The sequence below is a fragment of the Bos mutus genome, chromosome 1 (assembly GCF_027580195.1).
Source record: "Bos mutus isolate GX-2022 chromosome 1, NWIPB_WYAK_1.1, whole genome shotgun sequence".
In the NCBI taxonomy this organism is placed as follows: Eukaryota; Metazoa; Chordata; class Mammalia; order Artiodactyla; family Bovidae; genus Bos; species Bos mutus.
Genome location: NC_091617.1, coordinates 25,042,960 through 25,069,610, shown reverse-complemented (window position 1 = coordinate 25,069,610; position 26,651 = coordinate 25,042,960). Strand labels below are relative to the sequence as shown.

The window sequence follows — 26,651 nt, the reverse complement described above, 5'->3', positions numbered from 1 at the left end:
GTCCATACACCTTTAAGCAGCTCTAAATGAGGAGAAATGTTTGTTCATTCAAATGTCGAGTGTATGTTGAATGTAAAGGGTCAAATTGTAGCTCAAGAAGTCTTTTTAACATTGAAGTCCATCTTAGAAGATCAAGTAATTAAAAAAAAATGTCTTTACAAAACTACCCAGATTCTACTCTATAAATATGCAGTTAACAATTTAGCTTCAATTGAATTAAGGGTGAAAATTGATGCATTATGTATATCTAGATAGTATGTAACAAGTGATATAAATTAATGGCAGCACTTGGAATATCAGCAGATTGTCTCAATTAGGACAGTGACTGCATGCTTTTGATTCAGGGTAATCTGTTTCATCTCCTTCAGAACCTCCACATTTTGTTGTGAAACCCCGTGACCAGGTGGTTGCCTTGGGACGAACGGTCACTTTCCAGTGTGAGGCAACAGGAAATCCCCAACCAGCTATCTTCTGGAGGAGAGAGGGGAGTCAGGTATGACCTTGTTCTAATATTTCAGTCAGCACAGGTGAAATGCCATGTAGATAAGAAAAAGCAACAAATGATTTAGTCACATAGCTGTTGCTTTAAGAGAACTGAGACATCTCTGAGTGACCTGAATATTTCAACGGTAAAACAGAATTTTAATTCTCAGATTTTTCCTGCCTAGTTTTGGTACACCAGGTGGTATATAGAATAGTAATTGTTTAATCATGAAAATTTATTCCCAATTTATTTCCATTTTCCAATTTATTTCCTTTATTTTCAATTCAGCCACATTAAAAAAAAACTAGTTTTTTCTCAAGTTTATTCAGTTAGTTTTAACTTTTCTTATTCAGATAATTGTACTTATATTTTAAAATAGATTTGCACACATTTAAAACAAAGATAATGATGTCAGTGCAATTTCTCTGAAAGCACTAGGAATCTGAAGTATATTCTTGGCTTCTTTATGTTTTATCTATCATATATCTATCAATTAAAGATTCATCAAACTATGTGAAAGTCTCTTTAGCATAGATGTTATGTTGGATGTAATTCAGTATATTTTAATTCTTTGAAAACTGTAACATGTGATCACTTTTGCTATCAAGTCCTACTCTCTATACCTTTTTATAAACCAGAATTTTCTATTTACAGTGAAGCTAGAATATAGAGATATGTGTTCTTAAAAATTAAGTTTCCTTTTGGACTTCAGCTTATTAAAGAGCTTATTAAAGTCTTATTAAAAGTCTCTTATTAAAGAGACTTCAGCTTATTTTGAAACACTTTCACTTTAAAAATAATAGGAAACTTTAAAAATAGTTTTAAAAATACATTTTCTTATCGCTTAGTGACTTGAGTTCTTCAATAAATGGACACATCTTCCTTTACATGTTTCTGATACTTGTGAAAATTATTCTCATTCATTTTTAATAATATTATTCCTAACCTCTTTTATTTTTTGTTTAAATCAATCTTGAGTGTGTTGTCTTCTGATCTTCTACTATGTTCATAAAAATTACATGGAGGTAATTTACTGACTATACTCACTAATAATTTGTACACCGTGCCATCAAGTTAACTTTTATTTTCATTTTGGTAGCAAATATCAACTTGATTATGGTATGGGGGCTATTATTTGAGTACTGATATCTTGGTTGGTTCTAACACATTTCACTGGGCTTCAAAGGACATAATTAGCTGACAAAATTAAAGACGAGAAAAAATATTTTAGTAGAACAGGAGGAATTGAAAGTATATTATACATGAATATCTGTGTATCAATAAGAGTAAATCCACTAGCAGATCTTCTTAGTAGAATAATATTTAGATGATCCATTTAGTTATTTAAATAGATCATTCATTGTCATCTAATGTCTATATCACATTGGAAATAATTTTTTATTTGATTTGGTTTGATTTAATAACTCACTATTTCTTAATATTTTGTTATTGAATACATATCATACACTAGTAGTTAAGCTTTTGTAAGTGATGCATGTTAAAAGGCACCTAAAATTTTTAAAAAGTAGCAAATTTATTTGATTAGAAGAAATGTTGATATTATTTATTTCATGAAAAAGAATGATACTAAATGTTACTTTCCATGAAATATACACTCCTTCCAATGAGCAAGATATTTAGATTCAAAGAGAGAAATTTGTACCACCAAGTAACATCACATATTGTCTAGAGTTTGTTTTTAAGATAACTTTCTACAGAAATAAAATTCCATTATGAATTCTTAAATTCAGTATTTGAATTTAAAATCTACAATAGGTATGTTCACCATTTAACCAGAAAAATAAGAAACTTGACAATTTGATAGAGATTACAGAACTTTTATAATGGACACGTAACAGAGATTCTTGTGATGGTACCAAAATGATAAACTTAATTTGTTGGAATGTGTTTAAATTTTAATGTTGTTTATATATTAAAAGATTTAATGTTTAGAATTCTAATAGTCACATCTATGTGAAACAAAACTTTTGAGTCTGTTTACTGAAATATGTAAAACATTTAACTCTAATAGTATCTCATATTCTTTTATAAATAGTATTGTTTGACATTGAAATTATAAAGGCATATATCAATATTTAGAATTTGTTTAAATTTTCAAATAACCCCATTTAAGTTTAGATGATTAAACTTTGTGCATCTGTATGTGTGTGTGTACCTCTGTCTATGTGGGTATGTGATAGAGAATATTTAGTTTATTTTCATACATATGTTTGTATATGTATAAATATTTATGTGCTGCTGCTGCTATTTATGTATCTGCTTATATAAAACATAAAAACATGTTGGAAACTAGCAATTAACCTATTATTCTTTCCTCCCAAATTCTGGGTTCTAGAATCTGCTTTTCTCATATCAGCCACCACAGTCATCCAGCCGTTTTTCAGTCTCCCAGACTGGTGACCTCACTATTACTAATGTCCAGCGATCTGATGTTGGTTATTATATCTGCCAGACTTTGAATGTTGCCGGAAGTATCATCACAAAAGCATATTTGGAAGTTACCGATGGTAAAGTAGAGCATTTTATTTCAAAATGGCAAAGTTTGGCTTAGTGTCTAAAGAGAATGCCAGTAAGCACACTTATTTTCAACTTTGTATCCTTTCTTACAGTAAATTTGATATAAGGCTAAAAGGATAAAGATTAAAGTGATTAAATGTAAAATCATTTTTATTTTAACTAGGCTATATGAAATTTCTTACATCAAATTCGATTCATAAAAGCATGACAATTATACAAGGAAAGTTTACACTGAATACTTATACACAGGACTGTGTCCATGTTTTGAAAAATAAAAAATTATTTTAAAATCTCTTGGTATAAAACATCATCCTTTTTCTTTCTTCCAAATCATGAAGATAAGATGAATTGTTGACAGATCCTTCTCACAACTCAAGATGACCAAGTTTTTGTTCTGTTTATCAACTCTTCTAAGCATGATTAATTAATGCCAAATATAAAGATGCAGTAGTAGAGAAATCTGAATTTGAGCAAACTCCTGGAGATAGTGAAGGACAGGGAAGCCTGATGTGCTGTGGTCAATGGGGTTGAAGAGTTGGACATAACTTCGAGACTGAATAACAATAGAGAAAATCTCCAAACCATAAGATGGAGAGCAGTAAGAAGGAAAGGAAATATAAGTAAGCATATAAATATATAAAAAGTATATACAAACAGATTTCCTCTGCTCTTTGAAAATAGAGCATTCCTGTGAAACAGAAATATAAGTAGAAGTGGCATAAAGTGAGGAAATAATTGTTTGTTTTCATAAAACTGAAAATCCACTTCAGATTTATTTCAGTTAGTGAGCAAATACACTAATGTGCATGCCTGCATGCTCAGTCATGTCAGACTCTTCGTGACTCCATGGACTATAGCCTGCCAGGCTTCTCTGTCCATGGGATTTCCCAGGCAAGAGTACTGGGAGTACATTGCCATTTCCCTTTCTAGGATCTTCTCGACCCAGGGAACAAGCCCACATCTCCTGCATTGGCAGGAGGATTCTTTACCACTGAGCCACCTAGGAAGCCCTGTATTAATATAGGTCTTTCATAAAAGCAAAAAAGTGAAAGTTACTCAGTCATGTCTGACTCTGCGACCCCATGGACTATACAGTCCATGGAATTCTATAGGCCAGAATACTGGAGTAGGTAGCCTTTCCCTTCTCCAGGAGATCTTCCCAACCCAGGGATCAAAACCAGGTCTCCCGGCTTGCAGGCAGCTTCCTTACTAGCTGAGCCACAAGGGAAGCCCAAGAATACTGGAATGGGTAGCCTATCCCTTCTCCAGCAGATCTTCCCAACCCAGGAATCAAACTGGAGTCTCCTGCATTGCAGGTGGGTTCTCTACCAACTGAACCATCAGGGAAGCCCTCATAAAAGCAAACTGGCTCATAATGAACTTTCAAAAACTGGAGAGTACTTGTATATACATATGTATATATACATAAAAGAAATATGTATGCACTCTTTTTGTTGCTGTATAGTATTCCATTGTAGCTTACACTTTATTTATGTTTATGTTTGTGCTCTTCTATTGATGGGTTATTTTCAATTCAGGACTTTTATTGATAAAGCTAAATGTTTCTGTAGACGACTATGGGTGGGCATATGTACTCAGTTATCCTGGTTTGCCTTTTCATGGATGCATATACTCTACTCATTTCTCTCTCTCTCTTTTTTTTTTCATTTTCCCATGTAGTCTGGATATATCTTTGTCTGATACATGTATTATAAATATTTATTCCCAGTCATTTGCTTAATGATGATTTTAGGGCTTAAAAAATTAATTCTAATGAGAACCAATGTCTTATTTTTTCTCCTGTGCTTTGTCCTTTTAGTTCCCTAGTCTACCTTAAGATCATGAGGATATTCACCTGTTTTTGTCTGGAATCGTTATTGTCTGTATGTTTGAGATTTAAGTTGTTAATCTTTAATTAATCTTTGTTTATGGTATAAAATAAGGGTCAAATTTGCCTTTCTGCCCTTATATGGATCCTAAATATTTCAGCATCAGTTACTGAAAAGGCAGCCCTTTCCCCGGTGAATTTCACTGGCATGGTAATCATAATTCAAATGAACATAAATGTAGTGAAAGTGAAAGTCACTCAGTCGTGTCTGACTCTTTGTGACTACATGGACTGTATAGTCCATGGAATTCTCCAGGCCAGAATACTGGAGTGGGTAGCCTTTCCTTTTTCCAGCAGATGTCCCCAACCCAGGGATCAAACCCAGGTCTCCCGCATTGCAGACAGATTCTTTACCAGCTGAGTCACAAGGGAAGCCCAGGAATACTGGAGTGGGTAGCCTATCCCTTCTCCAGTGGATCTTCCCAACCCAGGAAACGAACCGGAGTCTCCTGCATCGCAGGGGGATTCTTTACCAACTAAGCTATGAGGGAAGCCCCCATAAATGTAGTAACCTACTTCTGTTTTTTCTGTTATATTCCAGTTATTTATGCCAGTATATGTGATCTTAATTATTATAGCTTTATAGTAAACCTTACAAACTGGTAAAGTCTCCAACTTTGTTTTTCTTGTTTTAGGTTGGCTGTTACAGGCCTTCTTCATTTTTTAATAAATTTTTAAAAACTGGTCAATTTCCATACACATAATACACACATACACACACACAGATATACATACATATCCTAATATCCTAGGCAGACAAAAAAATCAGAATTTTAATTTTAATTCCACTTTAATTATTGAACAATTTAAGGAGGATTAACATCTTAACAATCCGAGTCTTCCAATTGAGGGAATATTCTGTCATACATACACAGTATCCACCAAGGTCTGACACATGGTAGACACTCACTAAATAAAAAGTCTACAAGCCATAAATGCTGGAGAAGGTGTGGAGAAAAGGGAACCCTCTTACACTGTTGGTGGGAATGCAAACTGGTATAGCCACTATGGAGAACAGTGTGGAGATTCCTTAAAAAACTGGAAATAGAACTGCCTTATGATCCAGCAATCCCACTGCTGGGCATACACACTGAGGAAACCAGAAGGGAAAGAGACACGTGTACCCCAATGTTCATCGCAGCACTGTTTATAATAGCCAGGACATGGAAGCAACCTAGATGCCCATCAGCAGATGAATGGATAAGAAAGCTGTCGTACATATACACAATGGAGTATTACTCAGCCATTAAAAAGAATACATTTGAATCAGTTTTAATGAGGTGGATGAAACTGGAGCCTATTATACAGAGTGAAGTAAGCCAGAAAGAAAAACACCAATACAGTATACTAACGCATATATATGGAATTTAGAAAGATGGTAACAATAACCCTGTGTACGAGACAGCAAAAGAGACAATGATGTATAGAACAGTCTTATGGACTCTGTGGGAGAGGGAGAGGGTGGGAAGATTTGGGAGAATGGCATTAAAACATGTATAATATCATGTATGAAATGAGTCGCCAGTCCAGGTTCAATGCAGGATACTGGATGCTTGGGGCTGGTGCACTGGGACGACCCAGAGGGATGGTATGGGGAGGGAGGAGGAAGGAGGGTTCAGGATGGGGAACACATGTATACCTGTGGTGGATTCATTTCAGTATTTGGCAAAACTAATACAATATTGTAAAGTTTAAAAATAAAGTAAAATTAAAAATAATAATAAGTAGGTGTAACAAAGAAGGAAGGAATGAACAGCTAGCTGTTGATTAAGACATATTTCAAAATTCAGGCTGTCTCACTCAAAAGTTCACATTCTTAACACTGTGTATGACATTCATTATATATCTACTGACTCCAATAAATTAGGATGATCTAAAATATTTTGGGAGCTTCCCTTGTGGCTCAGCTGGTAAAGAATCCACCTACAATGCAGGAAACCTGGGTTGGATCCCTGGGTTGGGAAGATCCCCTGGAGAAGGGAAAGGCTACCCACTCCAGTATTCTGGCCTGGAGAATTCCATGGACTGTATAGGCCATGGGGTCTTAAAGAGTTGGTTATGACTGACCGACTTTCACTTTCAAAATATTTTTACAATTTCTTAAATGTATTCAGTTCAGTTCAGTTCAGTCACTCAGTCGTGTCTGACTCTTTGCAACCCCATGAATTGCAGCCTCCAGGCCTCCCTGTCCATCATCACCTCCCGGAGTTCACTCAAACTCAGGTCCATCGAATCGGTGATGCCATCCAGCCATCTCATCCTCTGTTGTCCCCTTCTCCTCTTGCCCCCAATCCCTCCCAGAATCAGAATCTTTTCCAGTGAGTCAACACTTTGCATAAGGGGCCAAAGTACTGGAGTTCAGCTTTAGCATTAGTCCTTCCAAAGAACATCCGGGACTGATCTCCTTTAGGATGGACTGGTTGGATCTCCTTGCTGTCCAAGGGACTCTCAAGAGTCTTCTCCAACACCACAGTTCAAAAGCATCAATTCTTCAGCGCTGAATCTTCTTCACAGTCCAACTCTCACATCCATACATGACTATTGGAAAAATCATAGCATTGACTAGACAGACCTTTGTTGGCAAAGTAATGTCTCTGCTTTTGAATATGCTATCTAGGTTGGTCATAACTTTCCTTCCAAGGAGTAAGCGTCTTTTAATTCCATGGCTGCAGTCACCATCTGCAGTGATTTTGGAGCTGAAAAAAATAAAGTCTGACACTGTTTCCCCTGTTTCTCCATCTATTTCCAAAGAAGTGATGGGACCAGATGCCATGATCTTCGTTTTCTGAATGTTGAATTTAAGCCAGCTTTTTCACTCTTCTCTTTCACTTTCATCAAGAGGCTTTTTAGTTCCTCTTCACTTTCTGCCATAAGGGTGGTGTCATCTGCATACCTGAGGTTTTGATATTTCTCCCGGCAATCTTGATTCCAGCTTGTGTTTCTCATGATGTACTCTGCATATAAATTTAAAAAACAGGTTGATAATATACAGCCTTGACATACTCCTTTTCCTACTTGGAACCAGTCTGTTCTTTCATGTCCAGTTCTAACTGTTGCTTCCTCACCTGCATATAGGTTTCTCAAGAGGCCAGTCATGTAGCCTGGTATTCCCATCTCTTTCAGAATTTTCCACAGTTTATTGTGATCCACACAGTCAAAGGCTTTGGCATAGTCAATAAAGCAGAAATAGATGTTTTTTTGGAATTCTCTTGCTTTTTTGATGATCCAGCAGATGTTGGTGATTTGATCTCTGGTTCCTCTGCCTTTTCTAAAACCAGCTTGAACAACTGGAAGTTCATGGTTCACGTATTGCTGAAGCCTGGCTTGGAGAATTTTGAGCATTACTTTACTAGTGTATGAGATGAGTGCAATTGTGCGGTGGTTTGAGCATTCTTTGGCATTGCCTTTCTTTGGGATTGGAATGAAAACTGACCTTTTCCAGTCCTGTGGCCACTGCTGAGTTTTCCAAATTTGCTGGCAGATTGAGTGCAGCATTTTCACAGCATCATCATTCAGGATTATAATCAGTTATAAAGAACCACTCTGTTACTAATTTAATTAATATCTAGAAATAAATATTCATTCATTATTAGAATCAAGGGAACGCAGGTGGTAGAGTCTTATAAAAACCTCAGTGCAATAAAACACTATCACTATTTTTTCATACATATCAGGAGGGGCATTTAATTTTATTTTAGCCAAACTTAACAGATAATGTAGAAAAGATTAAACAACTCTAAGCAAAGGAATTATTGGCTTATATTTTTTCACCCGTGGAGTATCTGAAACATTCCTGCCAAGTTTCAACCTCCAGCCTTCTAATACACCCCTACGGTATTAACAAATTTCACACTAGCAACCAAAGATGGGAGAGAATTGGAAGGGTGAAGTAAAAATGCACAGTTGCTGATTTCACTCTCTTGCTTTCTTGTTTCTCTTAGATTGAATGCCCAACACTAATAATTATTGCATGATAAATGAGGAACAAATTGAAGTGTGACTCCAGCTTGTGCAGAATCTTTGGTGCATAAAACTTTGAACATGACACATCCAGGCTTGAAAATGTTGCATCCAAAATTTAGTTACTCTGGCAACCAGTTTTCTTTAAGCAGTCAATTTCTTAGAGTTGTCTTTTGAATACTCATGACATAAAACTTTTAAACTAATGTTCAGAATTTTAAAGTTTAATAATGAAAAATGAACTTTTTTTTGTTTTTTTGTTTGTTTAATCATTTACAAAACTATCTATGAAATTTCACCTAAATTCCCGAGGTCAAGGGATAGACAATCTCTCTAATGCAGGATTTATTCTCATTCCACTATAGTTGTTGTGGATTTTTCCCAAAATTATGATTTTATTGTCTCAGATAAAGTTTTTAGATTTTTTTCATATAATAAGAATAATTTCATTTGTATTTTATAAAAATTGCCTTCCATTGTTTCATTCCATAGGACATTAAAACTGTTAATAAAATTAGTGAAGCATCTTCCCATTCCTATAATTCTGATATGGAAGTGTGTTATTTCCTGAGTTAGGGTATCAGCTTGAGTTATATTTTTGGATTTGTCATTGTTTAGTCGCTAATCTTGTCCGAGTCTTGAGACCCCAAGGAATGTAGCCCACCAGGTTCCTCTGTCCATGAGACTTCCTAGGCAAGGATACTGAAATGCATTGTCATTTCCTTCTCCAGGGGATCTTCCTGACCCAGGGATCAAACCTGGGTCTTCCTCATTGTAGGCAGATTCTTTATCACCTGAGCTACCACCTACCAACAGTATTTTTGGACAGTTTTCCAGTTTCCCTGAATTTATTAGGATTGAGATATGTTTAAGCATGTACTATTTTAATAGAAAAAAATCCAATATCAAAAGAGCTCAATCATATTTATTTGTCATTTATCAAAGTCCAAAGCATGTTTTCGGATACAAAATTATCAGACATGCTGGTGTGATACTATCATTCTATCTGTTGGACACAGAACAATTGTCAAATTGGCTTTGGTTCATTTATGAAAATCTGTCTCATACATTTCCTTAGGGTAAATAGTTTTTTGTAGTCATTTTGTGTTTTACATATTTTAAAATTTAAAAAGCACAGTACTCCACTTCTCACCACCATACATCTTCACCATCCACAACCCTTATGTAGTCTCTGAACTCTTAAATTAAAAAGGTCCCTGGACAATTGCAGCAAGCCTACTCAGTGGTTGGTCACTTGAAAGGAGTACATTGTATCTCATTTTAATATTCTGAATCAGTACATCATAGAAATGCATTCTGAATAATGCATGTCTCCTACTTTAATTACTTGTTTAATTAGTGTGTTTCAAAGCCTAGAGCAACTGCTGTTGCTCTGATGATTAGAAAATTGCTTCCAGTTGCAGAAATCTATTTCCTGTTGTTTTTGCTGGCAGTGATTGCAGACCGACCTCCCCCAGTCATTCGACAAGGTCCTGTGAATCAGACTGTAGCAGTGGATGGTACTTTAGTGCTCAGCTGTGTGGCCACAGGCAGTCCAGTGCCCACAATTCTGTGGAGAAAGGATGGAGTCCTTGTTTCAACCCAAGATTCTCGAATCAAACAGCTGGAGACCGGAGTACTACAGATCCGATATGCTAAGGTAACTTATGACACCCTGGGTTTCCCATTTTGTTCCACTTTGTTTTGCCTCCAGCAAACCAGTGTTGAAGCCTCAATTTTTAGAAATAATGAAATGCTAATAGCAGTATTAATATATGTTTAATTTGATGCTTTATTCTTTCAGACACTTCTCTGTGTATATTTCTGGTGATATGACTCATAATTTACCCCATGGCAAGTAGTGTAAGGTTTTACATGGAGGAGAAAAGGATGAGAATTTGTGGGAGAAAAAAATACCTTCCAATCAGTGATAAAATGGATTCCTTCCATTTTTCAAAGTTATTTTCCAGTACTATATTATGTGCTGTAAACTTCAAGAGTTCTATTGTGAATATTTGGTTCAGCATTTCGTAATTACAGAATACTCTACATGCAAACAAAAATGATAAAGCACTGTATAGATTCAATGTACATTTCAAATCAGATTGTGAAATGATGAAATCTCACAGGTTTGTGGGAACAATTTAGGGATTTACCTTCCCAGGACGTCACATCCCATACCTGTTCTTTTCAGGACTATATTGTTTTGTTTCGGTTTTTCTTTTTCATTTTAGGTCAAGACGAGACAAGCTCATGAGGCGTATGAAAGAGTAGCTTTGACAGCAATAAACATAAATTTCAATTGCTTTATTGCCTATTGTGAGCGGCTTCTTTGGAGTTTTGGATCAGCATAGCAGTTCATTTCATGTGCCATGAAAGTTAATATGTTGTACTTTTTTGTGACAATGATTGTAACTTTGTTATTACATTTGCCAGAACAAAATGACAGCATTCTTGCATTATCCAATATTATTTGATGATAGAGTTATTGCCTTAAGCAGAGGTATATGGGTTCATTATGTTACTGAGGATTTTACCATTGAACATGTGACCTGTGTTTGTTTTCTGGCAGTCAGACTTCTGAAGGAGGAGAGAGCATCATTCTAGCTGGGGTTTAACTTTATACTTGCTAAACTGCCTGAAGTTACAGGTTAGAAAAATAAAATGAGGAAAAAGAGGGAATGCTTTAAGAAGAAATCATTTTGTGTCTATCCATTTTCTTTAAATATCTGTTTATCTCCTTTATCCATGTGGATGTAACTCAGGTAAAATATGAAACAGCAAGAAGAGTCATTGGCTATACTTTATTAGCCTTACCATGTGACTTAGTAAATATGAAATATAAATTAGTATTAAAGATTAACCCTTTGAATTTAAGGTATATACCTCGTGTACTGTGCCTGACACAGAAATTGATGATGTTAATGCACTTAAATACTATATCTTTATCATACAATTAGAATAACAATTTGTCTTTTGTCTTCATGCAGCATTTTAAGTCACATTCAATGAAAACATGTTAAATTAAGAGGAAGCTTCTGGTTAGTGCATTTTAAGGCAGCTCTCCATATTCATGGGCCATATACAAAACTAATCGTTTTTCCAGCCCAGTGAGCTCTTGAGTATTCCAAATATTTATTTTCCGTCTGTCTTCTCAGCTGGGTGATACTGGTCGATACACGTGCATTGCATCAACCCCCAGTGGTGAAGCAACGTGGAGTGCTTACATTGAAGTCCAAGGTAAATTTGATACTATTTTACCTAAAAGTGAAGCTTGAAATGTAGTTGTTTCCTTACTGGTAAAAAGATGAAGTGGATGTCTTGGAAGTCTAAGTAGGGGATGGATATTTTATCTACATTTATGTGCTTCTCTGTGTAAGCATCTTTCGTTTCTTTCTTCTTTGTTAGAATTTGGAGTTCCAGTTCAGCCTCCAAGACCCACCGACCCAAATTTAATCCCTAGTGCCCCCTCAAAACCTGAAGTTACAGATGTCAGCCGAAATACAGTAACGTTGTCATGGCAACCAAATTTGAATTCAGGTGCAACTCCGACGTCTTATATTATAGAAGCCTTCAGGTAGAGCGAAGATGGTGTTTCCTAGTTCTCTTTTTTGATTTACCATTAAATATGCATGTTCTAACTTATGTATCTATCCATAGCCATGCATCTGGTAGCAGCTGGCAGACTGTAGCGGAGAATGTGAAAACAGAAACATTTGCCATTAAAGGACTCAAACCTAATGCAATTTACCTTTTCCTTGTGAGGGCAGCCAATGCATATGGAATTAGTGATCCAAGCCAGATATCAGACCCAGTGAAAACACAAGGTGAGTATTGATTTACTCAGCCTTGGGACACCTACTTATCTTTAGATGTTACAATTATACAAGTAAAATCATTTGTATTACATGCTAAGATTATATATTTAAAATATATATGTTTTAGTTGCTCAATTAATTTTTAAATCATGGTGTCTGCAAACTTTCTTATTTTCTTGACTAAGCACTCCATGACTTGACAAATAACAAAGAAATGTTTCTCATTTTATAAAGTCAAAAATTCAGTGAGCAAAAATATTAGGAGAATATTTTTATAATATATTCAGTTTCTTGACTTTTAAATATGGCTACATGTGGATGTAAAATCTTAATGACACATCTTTTTTTGTGATTTAATCTTAATCACAAATCACAAAATCTTTACTTGTATTTAAAATTAAGTAAATTTTGTTTATGAGACTAATATTCATGACCTTTGGGATGATTCTTGAATATTACGAACATAATCAAGTAATACTCTCTGGAAATCACACAAATGTAAGAGATAATTGTTCTTAACCCCTCTGTCCAATCTTTCCAAAGCATGGAAAAGAATAATCTAGGTCTATATATTCTTTGATCTATCTTTCATTGTCAATCATGTGAACCATAATGTATTAAACTTTCAAATGGAAATCATGTATGTGTTCATCAAAGCTGGGTTAAAGAAACAGATACAAGGAAAAATGAACATGTTTGAAGCTGCTTCTAAACACATTTGAATTTGGAAATTTTTTCACTTGAACCATGTTCTGGATATACTGCTTTTTATTGTCTTTCATGAATAAGAATTATTTTTAGCTTTCAACAGATTATTACCTCCTATTCACCCTCTTGTTCCTCCTGTTATTTTAATGTTTGAGCAGTGGTAAAACTTATATATTGAAAAAAAGGTGAATTTGAATCAACCTGTACCTTTTATTTTAATATATTGTCATCACAGTTAAAATATACTTTATTCATATAAGATTAGTAAAGAAAGGTTACCTCTAGATGGTAGAAATTAGAAATATAAGATTCTTTTGTGAACGTACAGAGGAATCATAATGTCTCTATCTTTGTGTGTTTCCAAAGCAAAAGTTGAAACTTAGTTACAGTGATAGAAACAAATTGTACACAGTAGTACTGAAAGATTTAAATTACTTTTTCCAGTTTTGAGAGAGAGTCTAGCTGCCATGTTGGGCATTTCGTCTTCTCTAGAGAGTGTATAAACAACCTTTTGAGGAGGACCTTTTGTTTCAGAATTCCCAGAGAAAGCAAACGGAGCTGTGGAACATGCCCACGTCTGTTTTTTGCTGTGTGAAATCAACACACCCAAATGCATATATTTGCTATTATGAGTCACTTCACCAGTAGCTTTAGTAGTCTTGGAGCCTGCCTTAAGGCAGTTTGAGGTTTTCAGTGTTATATATGCATTTGTAAAGAATGCAGAAAGTAGGACAGCTGTAAAGTGAACTGAAACTTTGGTCCCCAGTCCAGTGGTCTCTACCCAGTAGACCTTAGTGAAAGTTTCTGATTAACTGTGATCTGTCATATACACATATGAATGATTTTGTAAAATACATCCTCAACTGTAAATGAGGAGTAGTTAATGCTTTATCTGTTAACTTGTTTTTAAAAATTTTAATCTACTTACCTTTATACATGATAGCAAGCAGAATAACCTAAATGAAATAAACCCATGTCAGCTGGAAAACTAGAAACAGTAAAACAGGCATACCGTTTTGAAATCAAAAAATTTGTTATCTCAGCTCCTCAATCTATTAGCAAGCTATTGAGTCCTGAGCATTGATTCCCTTAACTATATAATGGGGCTAAAAATCCCTACTCCACAGGATTGGACAAGGATTAAATTAGCCAATTTTATGAATATGCAGGACTCAGACTTCTTTTCTATGTTATACCATAAGACTTTGTCATTTGTCATTGGATTTGTATTTCTTTCACTGGACTAAAAATAAGGGAAGTTCATAAAATTTGAGAAACACAGCTCACATGCTGAGTGAGAGAACCAGAATTAAGTAACTCGACAGACTGGAATGATGGGCCAGCACTAACAAGATTAAAATTAATGGAGCAAATTTAAAAGACTGGTAGGTTGAACTTAGGTTTTGAACTTAGGTTTTAAAATTTAGCTGTAGAAGGATAGGCTGAGGATACTGGGCTTAAAAGGAGTGTGTGCATTGGGTGTGTTGGGGGCAGGATCGGTGGGGGAGCTGACTTCAGTGTTTGAAGTCAATTAGAACACCTCCCAGAGCCACCTGAGTGAGTAGTTGTCGAAAAAACAAATGTAGTCTTAGCAGAATTATATGCAGAGCAAAATCTGAACTGGTCAGATCATGAATTAGAGTAATGTATTCTTTTTTGAGCACTACATTTTCGGGTAGAATTTTAAGATATTTAAGAAGAAGATGAGGATGGTTTGGGAGGCTGCATTGAAAGCTAAAATTCATATCACTGGAAAAAAAAAATCCAGAACTTGGCACAAAAAATTATCCCCCAAAATAATAAAGTTAGACTAGGTCTGATATTTTTTTTTCCTTAATATTTTAAGAGGCTTTTGTGTGAGCAAGATATGCTTATTCTAACTTCAGGCACCTAAAAAAGACCAGTGAATGGGAGTTAACATTGAGGCAAATTTCACTGTCTAGTTTTAGACAGCTTTTGAGACGCAGTGAAACTGAGCTGAGTCAGACCATAGCAGGAGCCTGGGGAAGAACCTGGGAAAATCCAATTGACAGAAACAGAATGCATAAGCAGTTAGGGGAAGAGCCGAGGTGGAGGGAATTCAGGAAAGACTTGTTGGAAATTGATTCACAGGAAGCAGGCAAGCTATTTGTTTTCATAATTTTTCTTTTTAGTATTGATGGACTGATTGATTTGGCTGTATTAGGTCTTAGGCGTGCCACATGGGATCTTTGGTGGTGGCATTCAGACTCTCAGTTGTGTCATATCAGATCTAGGTCCCTGACCAGGGTTCGAACCCGGCCACCACATTGGGAGCACAGATTCTTAACCACTGGATCACCAAGGAAATCCCAGCATAACTTCTTTAACTGCTTCTGCAGCATGGCTTCAAGAAAGTCTTCCCCAAGTGGAGATTCCTATGAGTAAACTGGGTCATAAGTTAAAGTTGCACAGATATAGGGCATAGTTTCCTGTTCAGGAGTCAGGTAGACCTATGTCACAGTAACCCTGTCCCAGGGTAATCAAAATGTGCTCTCTCAAATATAAGATTTGATAATGCAAGGGAGATGATATGAGCAGCTAGCAGATGGGGTGGGGGGATTGGAGACAAATGCCAGTGGTTGTTGCTACTGTTAATACGATTCTTTATCCACATTCTGTCCACACAGCATTCTTGAACCCTATCTTTTAAAGAATATGTACACAGACACAGAATGTACAGAATATGCATGTGCTCTAGGTAATAAGAGACATATTATTGTAAATAATGATATGGACCTGAATAATCCCATCCTCAAAGATCGTATATAGGAAACTCCAATACTGGGGAGATGGCAGGGGTAAAATAGTATCTAAGATTTCCTCCAAGTTTGATTCTGAATGTTGGGAAGATCTTTTTCATGATAATACACTTCTTTCAGGAGGAGAAGGAAAGCAAGAACAATAAAGAGACCAAGTAATAAATGTCTCAATATTACACATTAAAGTATTAAACATTACTTTCCATTTTTCTTTCTTGTGAGGAATTTTCTGAAATAATGTTCTATTTCCAAGATGGTGACAGTAGGCAAGAGAATCTAGAAACTTTCATGAGAGGATTAACTAGCAAAGGTTACCTCAACCAGATAAATTAGTGATTGCCATGCAAATAATAGTAGTTACCTTTAAAAATGATTCCTGACATGTTTGAAGATACTTGCTAGAAGGCAGACGATTTCCCTGAGGATGGAATCTTACATATGAGAGAGCATATTTAGAAGCTAATGTGTATAATATATGTATGTGTTCCATACAGTAATTCACTTTAACTCAACTAATGTTAATTAAACACATTCTCTATGTATGTCATTGTGCTGGGTATTGTAGGTTCATAAACATGGACCCAATCCCTACCTTCAACAAAAGGACTTTCTATGCCCTAAGAAATTCAGTTCTCACAAAAACACTCCCAAGTGACTGCCACTGATACTGCCATTTGACAGATGAGGTAACTGAAAAATAGTAAGGTTACAAAATCTTCCCAGTGCTACATGGCTGTCAAGCTGCTGAACTGGGGAGTTGCCAATTCTGTCCGTGAATGCCACTCTTACCCTAGAGATAGATGGTAATTAAGTTCTACGAGCAATGGAGACTAGTGGGGAAGGAAATATTCCTGAGATGAAAAACTTAAAATCAAGTATTTTCTATCTATAGTCTGTGGCCTGAGGACCAATATGAGCCAAAGCTATTCCTAATGTATGATAAAGGATGAGAAGCCAAAACTCAGTTTTTCTCATTTTGCTTATTTATAAATTTATGTCAGAGGCTCAGTATATATATACATATATATATATATATATATATATATATATATAATAATCAGGTTTTACATCAAAGAGTCTTGAATAGTACTCTTTTTTTTAATTTTATTTAATTTTTAAACTTTACATAATTGTATTAGTTTTGCCAAATATCAAAATGAATCCACCGCAGGTATACATGTGTTCCCCATCCTGAACCCTCCTCCCTCCTCCCTCCCCATACCAGTACTCTTGAATAGTACTCTTGATCTGTCGTCTCCTTCATTTGCCTGCCTTCCCTGAACTCTATCAAAGATACTTACCAACCTCATTTGTAAAAATTTTTATTGAAGTACAGTTGATTTATGGTGTTGTGTTAGTTTCAAGTGTGTAGCAAGTGAATCAGTTATACAAATGCACATATCCATTCTTTTTAAAATTATTTTCCCAGATAACTGATCTCACTTTTAATATCCATGTTTTTGTTTTCTATCCAAACTCAGTTCTTTATTTAATTATTCATAAAACTAATATTCTTGTTTCTGTTGCTTATGAGATGGAAAGTAGTCTAGAATATATGTGCCAAAATACGGTATTTGAGAAGGACAATTCTGGATATAAAAGTATTAATTTTCTTCTCTTGTTCATATTACTGTAAACGAAGCAAAGCATCTGTATTTAGAAAATCTCTATAGAAACAGGCAACTTTTATCAAGTACAGACTTTTTAGTAAGTTTAGCAAAAATACTTCTTTGTTGGGAAAAAAAAATCCAACATAAATGAATACTAGTAGGAGTTTTAATTATCACTATATTCTTGGTCTCCTTTCTAAAAATGTTGATATTTTTGAGATTTAAAGCTCTTTATTGGACCTTTTTGACAGGGATACGATAATTAAAGTAAAGCAACCATCAATTAAATAGGTGTTAAGTACTCTTTTCTCATCAGATTTATTCTATTCTATCCTGTTGGTGGTTTCCATACCCCCTTTTATAACCACTAACTATCTTACTTGGAAAGATATCCAGGTTTATCTTATAAGATGAGGGGTGTCTAATTTCTTTTTGTGCTTGCTTTTCACTTAGGTGTTTCCATTCTCTTCGTTTCTCATCTACTGGTCACAGATCCTGGATATCTACTTTCTTGCATGGTTAGGATCACTACAGAAGGTTATGTAATAAACTTAGAGGGGAATGCACTAAGCCATTCATCCTAGGCAAGAAAGCGATCAGTACATGATAGGAGGAGCCCTCAAACACTGATGTTTGCCGTTGTTATTTTTGCCACCTGCTCTGTTTCGCTTTCTATATGCCCTCTGCTTGTTATCTCTCTCTGTATGTCCTGTCCTCCTGATTCTAGTAAAAAGGTTAAGTTGTTCCTATTTTATTCTGTAACACAGATTGGAATTATTCTTCACAGTTGGAATGATTCTTCTTTTCTGGGATTTTCTATGAATGAAAGGATTGTTTCCCCATGCTTTTATTCAAGTCAGAAACATTGTCTAGGCTTTGACACAGTCTTCTGGGATTGTTGCAGATGTTCCCCCAACCAGTCAGGGGGTGGATCACAAGCAGGTCCAGCGAGAACTGGGAAATGTTGTACTGCATCTCCACAACCCCACCATCCTTTCCTCCTCTTCAATCGAAGTGCACTGGACAGTGAGTCATTGTTGCTGTTGTAATATTTGATTTCAGTTTTGATAAGCAGATGACTTTTTGGAGATCATTATATGAAAAATGTGCATATATATATAATAGATAGTTAAATTGTATATATCTGTTCCTTACTTCCCCACCAATGATAATTTTATAATGTAAACATTTGTTTGTTGTGGTAGCTATGAAATGGTTTTAAACAGAGAAAAATGTCATCTTGCATGTATTTTATATTATGCAGTAATGAATTGGGTTGGGAAGATCCCCAGGAGGAGGGCATGGCAACCCACTCCAGTATTCTTGCCTGGAGAATCCCATGGACAGAAGAGCCTGGTGGGCTATGGTCTGTGGGGTAGAAAAGAGTCAGACATGACTGAGTGACTAAGCACACACACAATGAACTTTACCTGTCTCAAAGGAAACAAGCTATATATTCCTAATACTCCTCAAAAGAGTGTATATAACTTATAGAATTATTAACATATGAAAATTTTTAACTGAGAACTGTTTCTAAATAGCATTAAGTAGTCTTTTAAAATTAGAAAATGGAAAACACATGTCATTTCCTTATCCCCTTGACACTCTGACTTATCTCTAGATGTGCACCAGGGAACTGCCATGGTGGTCACATTTCTGCATGAAACATAGAAATTCATAGCTAATATTATACATTAAGCTGGAAAAGTGGACAGATTACAAAAGATAGTGATTTGTTTCTCATATTCTACTTCATATAGACTATAAAACTGTGAGATGAAGCCAGATAGAATTGTTTTGCCTCTTGTCACATTAATGTTCATGATGTTCTAAAAAGTCAATGGAAGGCATGAGTGATTGCATTTTATTTGTCATTGTAATAGGTGGACCAACAGTCTCAGTATATTCAAGGATACAAAGTTCTTTACCGCCCGTCTGGAGCCAACCATGGTGAATCCGAGTGGTTAGTTTTTGAAGTGAGGACCCCAACCAAAAACAGTGTGGTTATCCCTGATCTCAAGAAAGGAGTCAACTATGAAATTAAGGCTCGTCCTTTTTTTAATGAATTTCAAGGAGCAGATAGTGAAATTAAATTTGCCAAAACCCTAGAAGAAGGCAAGTATAATGAAATGTGTGATAACTGTGCATTGCAATACTTTCATTAGGCTTTTATTAACTTAATTGAAAACTTTTAATGGTAATAGTGACATTATTAACTGTCTTGGTAGTGAGCATTATATTTTGTTAATAGACGTTATTTAATTAGAACTACTAAAAACTAAAGTCTGTAATACTTGACTTGCTTTAATAGCGGCCTATATAAAAATGTGCAAATGTGAACATTGTATTACTTAGTGACATATCTTGGATATATCTAGTTATTCAGAACTAAAATTCACATTTAAAGATGTAATTATCCTCAATTTGTTTGCCTTTCCATTAATTTTTTCATTCATTTATCAAATGTTATTTTGAGTGATGCTTTGTAAAGCAAGTGAGTAATGTCTTAGTTGTCCCAGGACCTTCTGGGATTAACATTTTATGGCTCATGTCCCTAGAAACCTCTCAGCTCTACACAAACCAGTATGTTTAGCCACCATGTAACTGGAAATTAAAATTAGTATTTACATAAAGGTTACAAGTTACATGTCACAGGTATAATCTTTAAAAATAACAAGAATTGTTCCTAAATTGTTCCTTTGATTACAGTAAATTATAATACAGTTAATGTCATGGATGGTTAGCCTTTATACTTTTGAACATTTTAGGGAGAACATGACACTTGGATAGGAAAGAGAGGAATTCTCCTGGAATGTTTTGTGGAGATAATCTATATAACTTTGGTTATAGAAAATTCACAGTAACAATAGGTTAGCAGTATTGAGGAAAAATTTAAATAGTTTGGGAGTAATCAGACTTGGATGAGACACATCTTTAAAAAATATATATATATATATATATAGACATAAACTTTCTATGTTTTGTTTAATGGTTTAAATGCCTGCTTTCAATGTTTTCTAATATGCTTATTTATAAACCTGCTCTTTGAAACAATTTAATAGCACCCAGTGCCCCACCTCAAAGTGTGACTGTATCAAAGAATGATGGAAATGGAACTGCAATTCTCGTTAGTTGGCAGCCACCTCCTGAAGATACTCAGAATGGAATGGTCCAAGAATATAAGGTAAGTGCATCTATAGTCAAAAAGCAAGCTTGGCTGTATTGTTCATGGATATCTGGCGCCATCTGCTGGTATGCACAGCAACATAAATTATTCTTTAAATTCTTGTCTGTTTAGTCAATAATTGTGAAATACTTTTTTCTTAAGCCATTTGGGAAAAAAAAAACAATTTAAAAGAGAGTATTTACCTGTTCACAGTATATATAGGTGCTCACACAAACAACACATGTAAAGGCTAATCAAAATTTCTTTTTTTCCCGCCAAATCCAGCTTAAATGCATTTGCAGAACTAGTTTGCCCCATGGAATTGTATCAGATATGGTTTCTTTCTTTCTTTCAACACATTTGGAATTTTGTAACATTGGAGTTAAGTTGGAAAAATTATTTTAGTGTGCCTGAAAATTTTTTAATAAATTTGTTTTAATCTTTCAGCATCTCTAAACAAAATTTTATGTCTCAAAGGAAATTCAATTTTAAATTTCTATATATGTTTGAATGAAATTTTTTAAACATAACGATATATTGAAAGTAATTTAAATCAGTGATTCTAAATAATTACTTTTACCTGTGAAGTAAATCATCTCTAATCATTGAATTTAGAAAGGTTTACCTAGATTAATTTCAAGCAAATATATTAAGCATAGCAGGGTAGAATAAAATTAAGGACATGAGATTTATCCTATTAATGAATAAGCATTATAGCACAGTCTTAATGAGCTATGGTAAATGAGTGAATGATAGATTGAATTATGGAAATCACACAAGAGAGTAAATTTCTCTTGTATTTTTTCAATATGTATGTAAACAGATCATATACTAGAAGACTTTTGAACTGCAAGACGTATATTTCTATAGACAGTGCCTTATAGGTCCATGATACCTCAGTATTTTTCTAGTTACCAGTTAAATTATATTTACTGAATTGTCTCATAAATGTGAAAACTTACCTGTTTCTATTGATATGAAATTGATGGTAAGAAAGTAAATACTCGTTTACCTTCTACAGGTAATTGGCATGCTAACATCAGAATTACTTATGGAATCATTTTCCAAATATAGGTGCATTGCCACCATTCTGAAAGATTCTGATTCAGCATCTGTAATGAGGCCCCTGTTTATATACTTTGGTAGATCTTTCCAGGTGATGTTGATACGCATTTTGGGTAAGGCCCAAATAAAGACCATAAATATACTTCTGAGTACCAAAATAATTTGTACGATGACCAAATATACTGAGCTTAATTTTAGGTATAACATTTTATTTTAAAATAACTTTTAAAAACAAACTAAAAACCTCTTTATGAATTTGTGTATAATTTAAAGGGGTGACATTTTTTTAGGTATTTAAAATACTGTTGTAAATGCACTGTGTGTATTTTAGGGTGTTTGAAATTAGATCTTCTACTGTAATTGAGTCAGTAATAGGTAAGAATCTCTACACTTTGAACTTTCTCATGAGTTTCAAGATTATTTCAATACTGGGATGCTATGGTTCAGTCTGGATAAACAAACTGTTATAGAGACTTTTAAGCATATAGAATAAGGTGATATCTCAGCTCTCAAGCAAAATTGTGTTAATGTAGGCATTTTCCCCTAAGAGTCAAAACTCATTTCTCTCCTAAAGAAATGAGAAAGGGTGGATTTCACTTAACTTCATGGTCAATTTAAAATAATAAAATGCCTTTCACAACCTGATTGACTGGTACAAAATCAGTTTGTGGCTTTGGTTCAGCTGTGTAATGTAATTGAGGGAAAAAAATCACAAAGGACTCTTTATTTCCAAATGATCAGACCCTGGTAATAGAGTCTGACCATTTGTTGGTATCATGCATTGAAACTATATTAAAATAATATTAACTTTCAAAGCAAAAAAGATTTTTGCCCATGTGAAAGAGGACACTGACATTCTCAGATTCATTTTAAATCCCATTTCCTATTACAGTTTAAACAATAGGCTACTTGAAAATAATCCCATGTCTTGCTGGAGGACATCATAAAGAATACAGAGCATGTTTTACTACTGCATGGATCATTTTCTTATAGAAATTGAGTCCAGATACTTTCATGCATCATATCCAAGATCTACAACATGGCAAAAGAGCACTCTAATAATTCAGTAATCCTTTAGAGAAATTTAAATTAAGGACTATAGTGTAGCTCGGAAATCTTAATTTCCTAAAACTAATTTCCTACCACAAATATCATCAAAGTTAATGAGAGATACAATAATTTTCTTATTAGAATATTTTCCTTTCAAATCAAATATGAATTGTTATTAGGATCTTGTATTTTATCAAAAACTAATTAATATTACCATAAATACAAGATCAGAGTGCTATTTTTCTTTCATGGATAATAGTTCAACATACCATAGACGGAATAAATCTTAGGATGATCCTTACTCTTTATGTTCAGTTTTATTTATTTTTTAGGTCTTGGTGGTCTGGAACACATATTTCAGGAAAAGGCTTGTGTAATAGGTCCCGGCTCCATCTGTTTATTTAATAGGATCTTTTTATATTGTATTGGGGTGTAGCCAGTTAACAATGTTGTGATAGTTTCAGGTGAACAGCCAAGGGACTCAGTCACACTTACACATGTATCCATTCTCCTCCAAACCCCCATGCCATCCAAGCTGCCACATAACGTTGAGCAGAGTTCCATGTGCTAAACATGTCCTTGTTTTATTTTTAAAAACCATGTTTATGCCAAGAGAGTTTAGATTGTTCAGAAACTCTCTTTTTAAATCAACTGCTTCTTGATTTTGACATAAAAAGTGATGGCGTTGTGACAGCATCAGGTAATTTTGTCCCAGAGAACTGTTGAAATAAAGTATTAGACACACAGTTTCCCATGCATTTTTGTGTTGTGATATCTGGTATTATGCCTGGTTCATAGTAGAAATTCAAATACTGGATGATGATAGGTAAGTTACTGTTCTTTATCTGGATGTATACAGGTTTTTGCAAGTTCCTTTTATCTTTTTCTGGCGTATAATACCTAGATGTTTTTTTTTTTTGTTTGTTTGTTTTTTTAAAGCAAATCCTGTTGATAAGTGTTGATAAGAACCAGGGTCTTTGTAGAATCGCCTGATATAATCCTCTGTAGAAACATTTGTAGAATCACTTGATATAATTCTTTAAGAATATATAAGAAAGTTCAAAGAGGTTTTTAATGTACTACTAACATGAAGTTTGACAGGAAGCATCTTCTCAGAACTAGATCTAGGGGAAAATGACTTTTGAAACTTCCTACATTATGTTCATGATAAATCTGAACTCTGTCTAGGTCTAAAACCACAATATTGTGTTGATCTTTATATTAACTTACATAACTGTTGTGCTCTTCTTCCAGGTCTGGTGTCTGGGCAATGAAACGCGATACCATATAAACAAGACAGTAGATGGTTCCACCTTTTCTGTGGTTATTCCCTCACTGGTTCCTGGGATCCGATATAGTGTAGAGGTGGCAGCCAGCACGGGGGCTGGGTCGGGGGTGAAGAGTGAGCCACAATTCATCCAGTTAGGTGAGTGCCAGTGGCGATCTGGTTGGAAAGACTTAGCACTGTACCCATCGTCCTCCTTCTCTTTTGGTACGTCGTGGAGGCAACCAATGCAAGTTGCACAGACTATGGAATGTGGCAGTAGAATTTCAAAAATAATATTGTTAGCTTTGTTTGATCTGTCTATAATATCACAACTAAATTTAAACTTATCCAAACAAACATCTTAAATGGTATTTTGAGCAAAAGGCTGTAAATGGTCAGTGTCATCCTTTTTCTGTCCTATTGAATTTTTTCCCATCTGTTCAACAAACACTATTAACTGAGCACCAATGAGATCTCCTTGACTTTTCTGCTGTCTCCATGGTATAGAATCTGTCTGCAATGCAGGAGACCCAGGTTCAGTCCCTGGGTGGGGAAGATCCCCTTGAGAAGGAAATGGCAACCCGCTCCAGTATTCTTGCCTGGAGAATCCCTTGCACAGAGGAGCCTGACAGTCCATGGGGTTGCAAAAGAGTAGGACAGGATTTAGTAACTAAACAACAACAAAGAGTACCTCAGGGAACAGGAAAGATGTGGTTTGGGTAAAAAAATAAATATTTCTATAAGTATTTGAAGTTTAGAGCAATATGCAGTTTATATTTACCATTTTTGTCTATTTAAAATTATATTGCATGTGATAACAAAAGATAGACTGAGATGTTGAAATACGGTATATGCTAGTTACTTAGAAAATTAAAAATACAATATGCTTCAAAACTGGTTTGAGGAATAAAAAACTGGCAGAACACTTAGTTGCCATACTTCATTATGGAGACATACACATAAAATTCAAATTATCAAATGGTTACCAGTCAAATCTAAAAGAAACAACAACAACAAAAAAACAGCAACAAAATTGTGAATGGAAGGGGGAGAGAAAAGGTGTTAAGAGATGTTAAGAGTTGATAGTGAAATTTCATGATACTGAGAAGCATATAGTCAACTTTGTTCCTTCCAGGTCAGAAGTTAAGCATTAGTAGTATTTTATGCCAGTTGCTAAATTATGAAAAAGAATGAGATACATGAATTTTCCTATATCACAAAAAAGTGCCTAGTATTGTTTCATGTTGGTAATATTGATGACATCTTAGAAATTATCTCAGAACAAAATTAAGAAACATTCTACTTTTAATAAACTTTGCTGCCATACATAAGGAACTTTACATTCAATTTGGAAACTGTTGTTGATGTTCCACTGTCAAGATAATACTAGCTGCTGTTCCAGATACCCTTGCAGAATTTCTATAAAGTAGCACAGAGTCCACCTGAAGTCCAGTGATTGTAGACGTGGAGAGTCTCTGGCTGATGTGGCTTCCAGGGTTGACTTGGGCCAGCAGAAAGGAAGAAAACAAACACACAGTGTGGGGCAAGGTTTAAATGGTACCATGTCTGGAAATTGTGCATGTCGCTGCTGCACAGAGCTCAGTTTTGTGATTCTGAGCAGATGAATGGGAACACTGCAAAATCAAGTCACTGGCTAGGGAGTTATCCCCTGACAGCTGTATGCTATGAGAGAACCATTCAAGCTTTAGTGGAGAGCTTGTCGCCTCTTCTGCAGACATGGGCCAGAATTTAATTCTGAGAATATCTTTTACCTTTAACACTTTTTTTTCCAACACATTATAATATGCACAACTTTTAAGCAAAAAAAAAAAAAAAAAAAAGTAGCTTCATGGTTTTATTTCTGGTTCATTTATTCCAAATTTTTAAGCAGAATAGAAAATAATTTTTTTAATTGCTTGATTTATTGCAGTGTTACCTAAGGTATGGGAGAAAACAGTCTAAACATAGGTATTTTTACTTAAATAGTTGCCTAGTTTTGTGAAAAGTTAGTATTAACTTACTAAAACTAAAATTAAAAGTTACATGGCAATGACCCTGTAAAATGTCATGTCATTTGCCTACTTTTTTAATTATATATAACTTCTAGTTCTGGGTTTTCAAAAATGAATTGGAAAAAAGGACCATGTGTAACTTTATTTATTTAAGATTTAAATCATAGGATTTAAGGATCAAATTGGTTTTCTTGAAATTATAAATATGTTCCAGTTTTCCATATCTTAATATAGCCTCAGCTGCAGTGAGACAAAGACTGAGATATAGAAGGGCCATTTTAATTCATTAGTCACACCACACTTTA

General features: G+C 34.9%; 1 protein-coding gene across 1 annotated transcript in view; it reads left to right on the top strand.

The window, feature by feature from the left end:
* Positions 1-26,651, top strand: part of ROBO1 (roundabout guidance receptor 1) — a 1,293,158-nt gene that overhangs the window by 1,207,664 nt on the left and 58,843 nt on the right. Inside the window, exons 9-18 of the mRNA XM_070367810.1 lie at positions 369-493; positions 2,841-3,012; positions 10,325-10,530; positions 12,029-12,110; positions 12,279-12,447; positions 12,531-12,697; positions 18,691-18,812; positions 19,670-19,901; positions 20,849-20,970; positions 24,322-24,493. Coding sequence (XP_070223911.1) covers positions 369-493; positions 2,841-3,012; positions 10,325-10,530; positions 12,029-12,110; positions 12,279-12,447; positions 12,531-12,697; positions 18,691-18,812; positions 19,670-19,901; positions 20,849-20,970; positions 24,322-24,493 — 1,569 coding nt within the window. The remainder of the gene's footprint in view (positions 1-368; positions 494-2,840; positions 3,013-10,324; positions 10,531-12,028; positions 12,111-12,278; positions 12,448-12,530; positions 12,698-18,690; positions 18,813-19,669; positions 19,902-20,848; positions 20,971-24,321; positions 24,494-26,651) is intronic.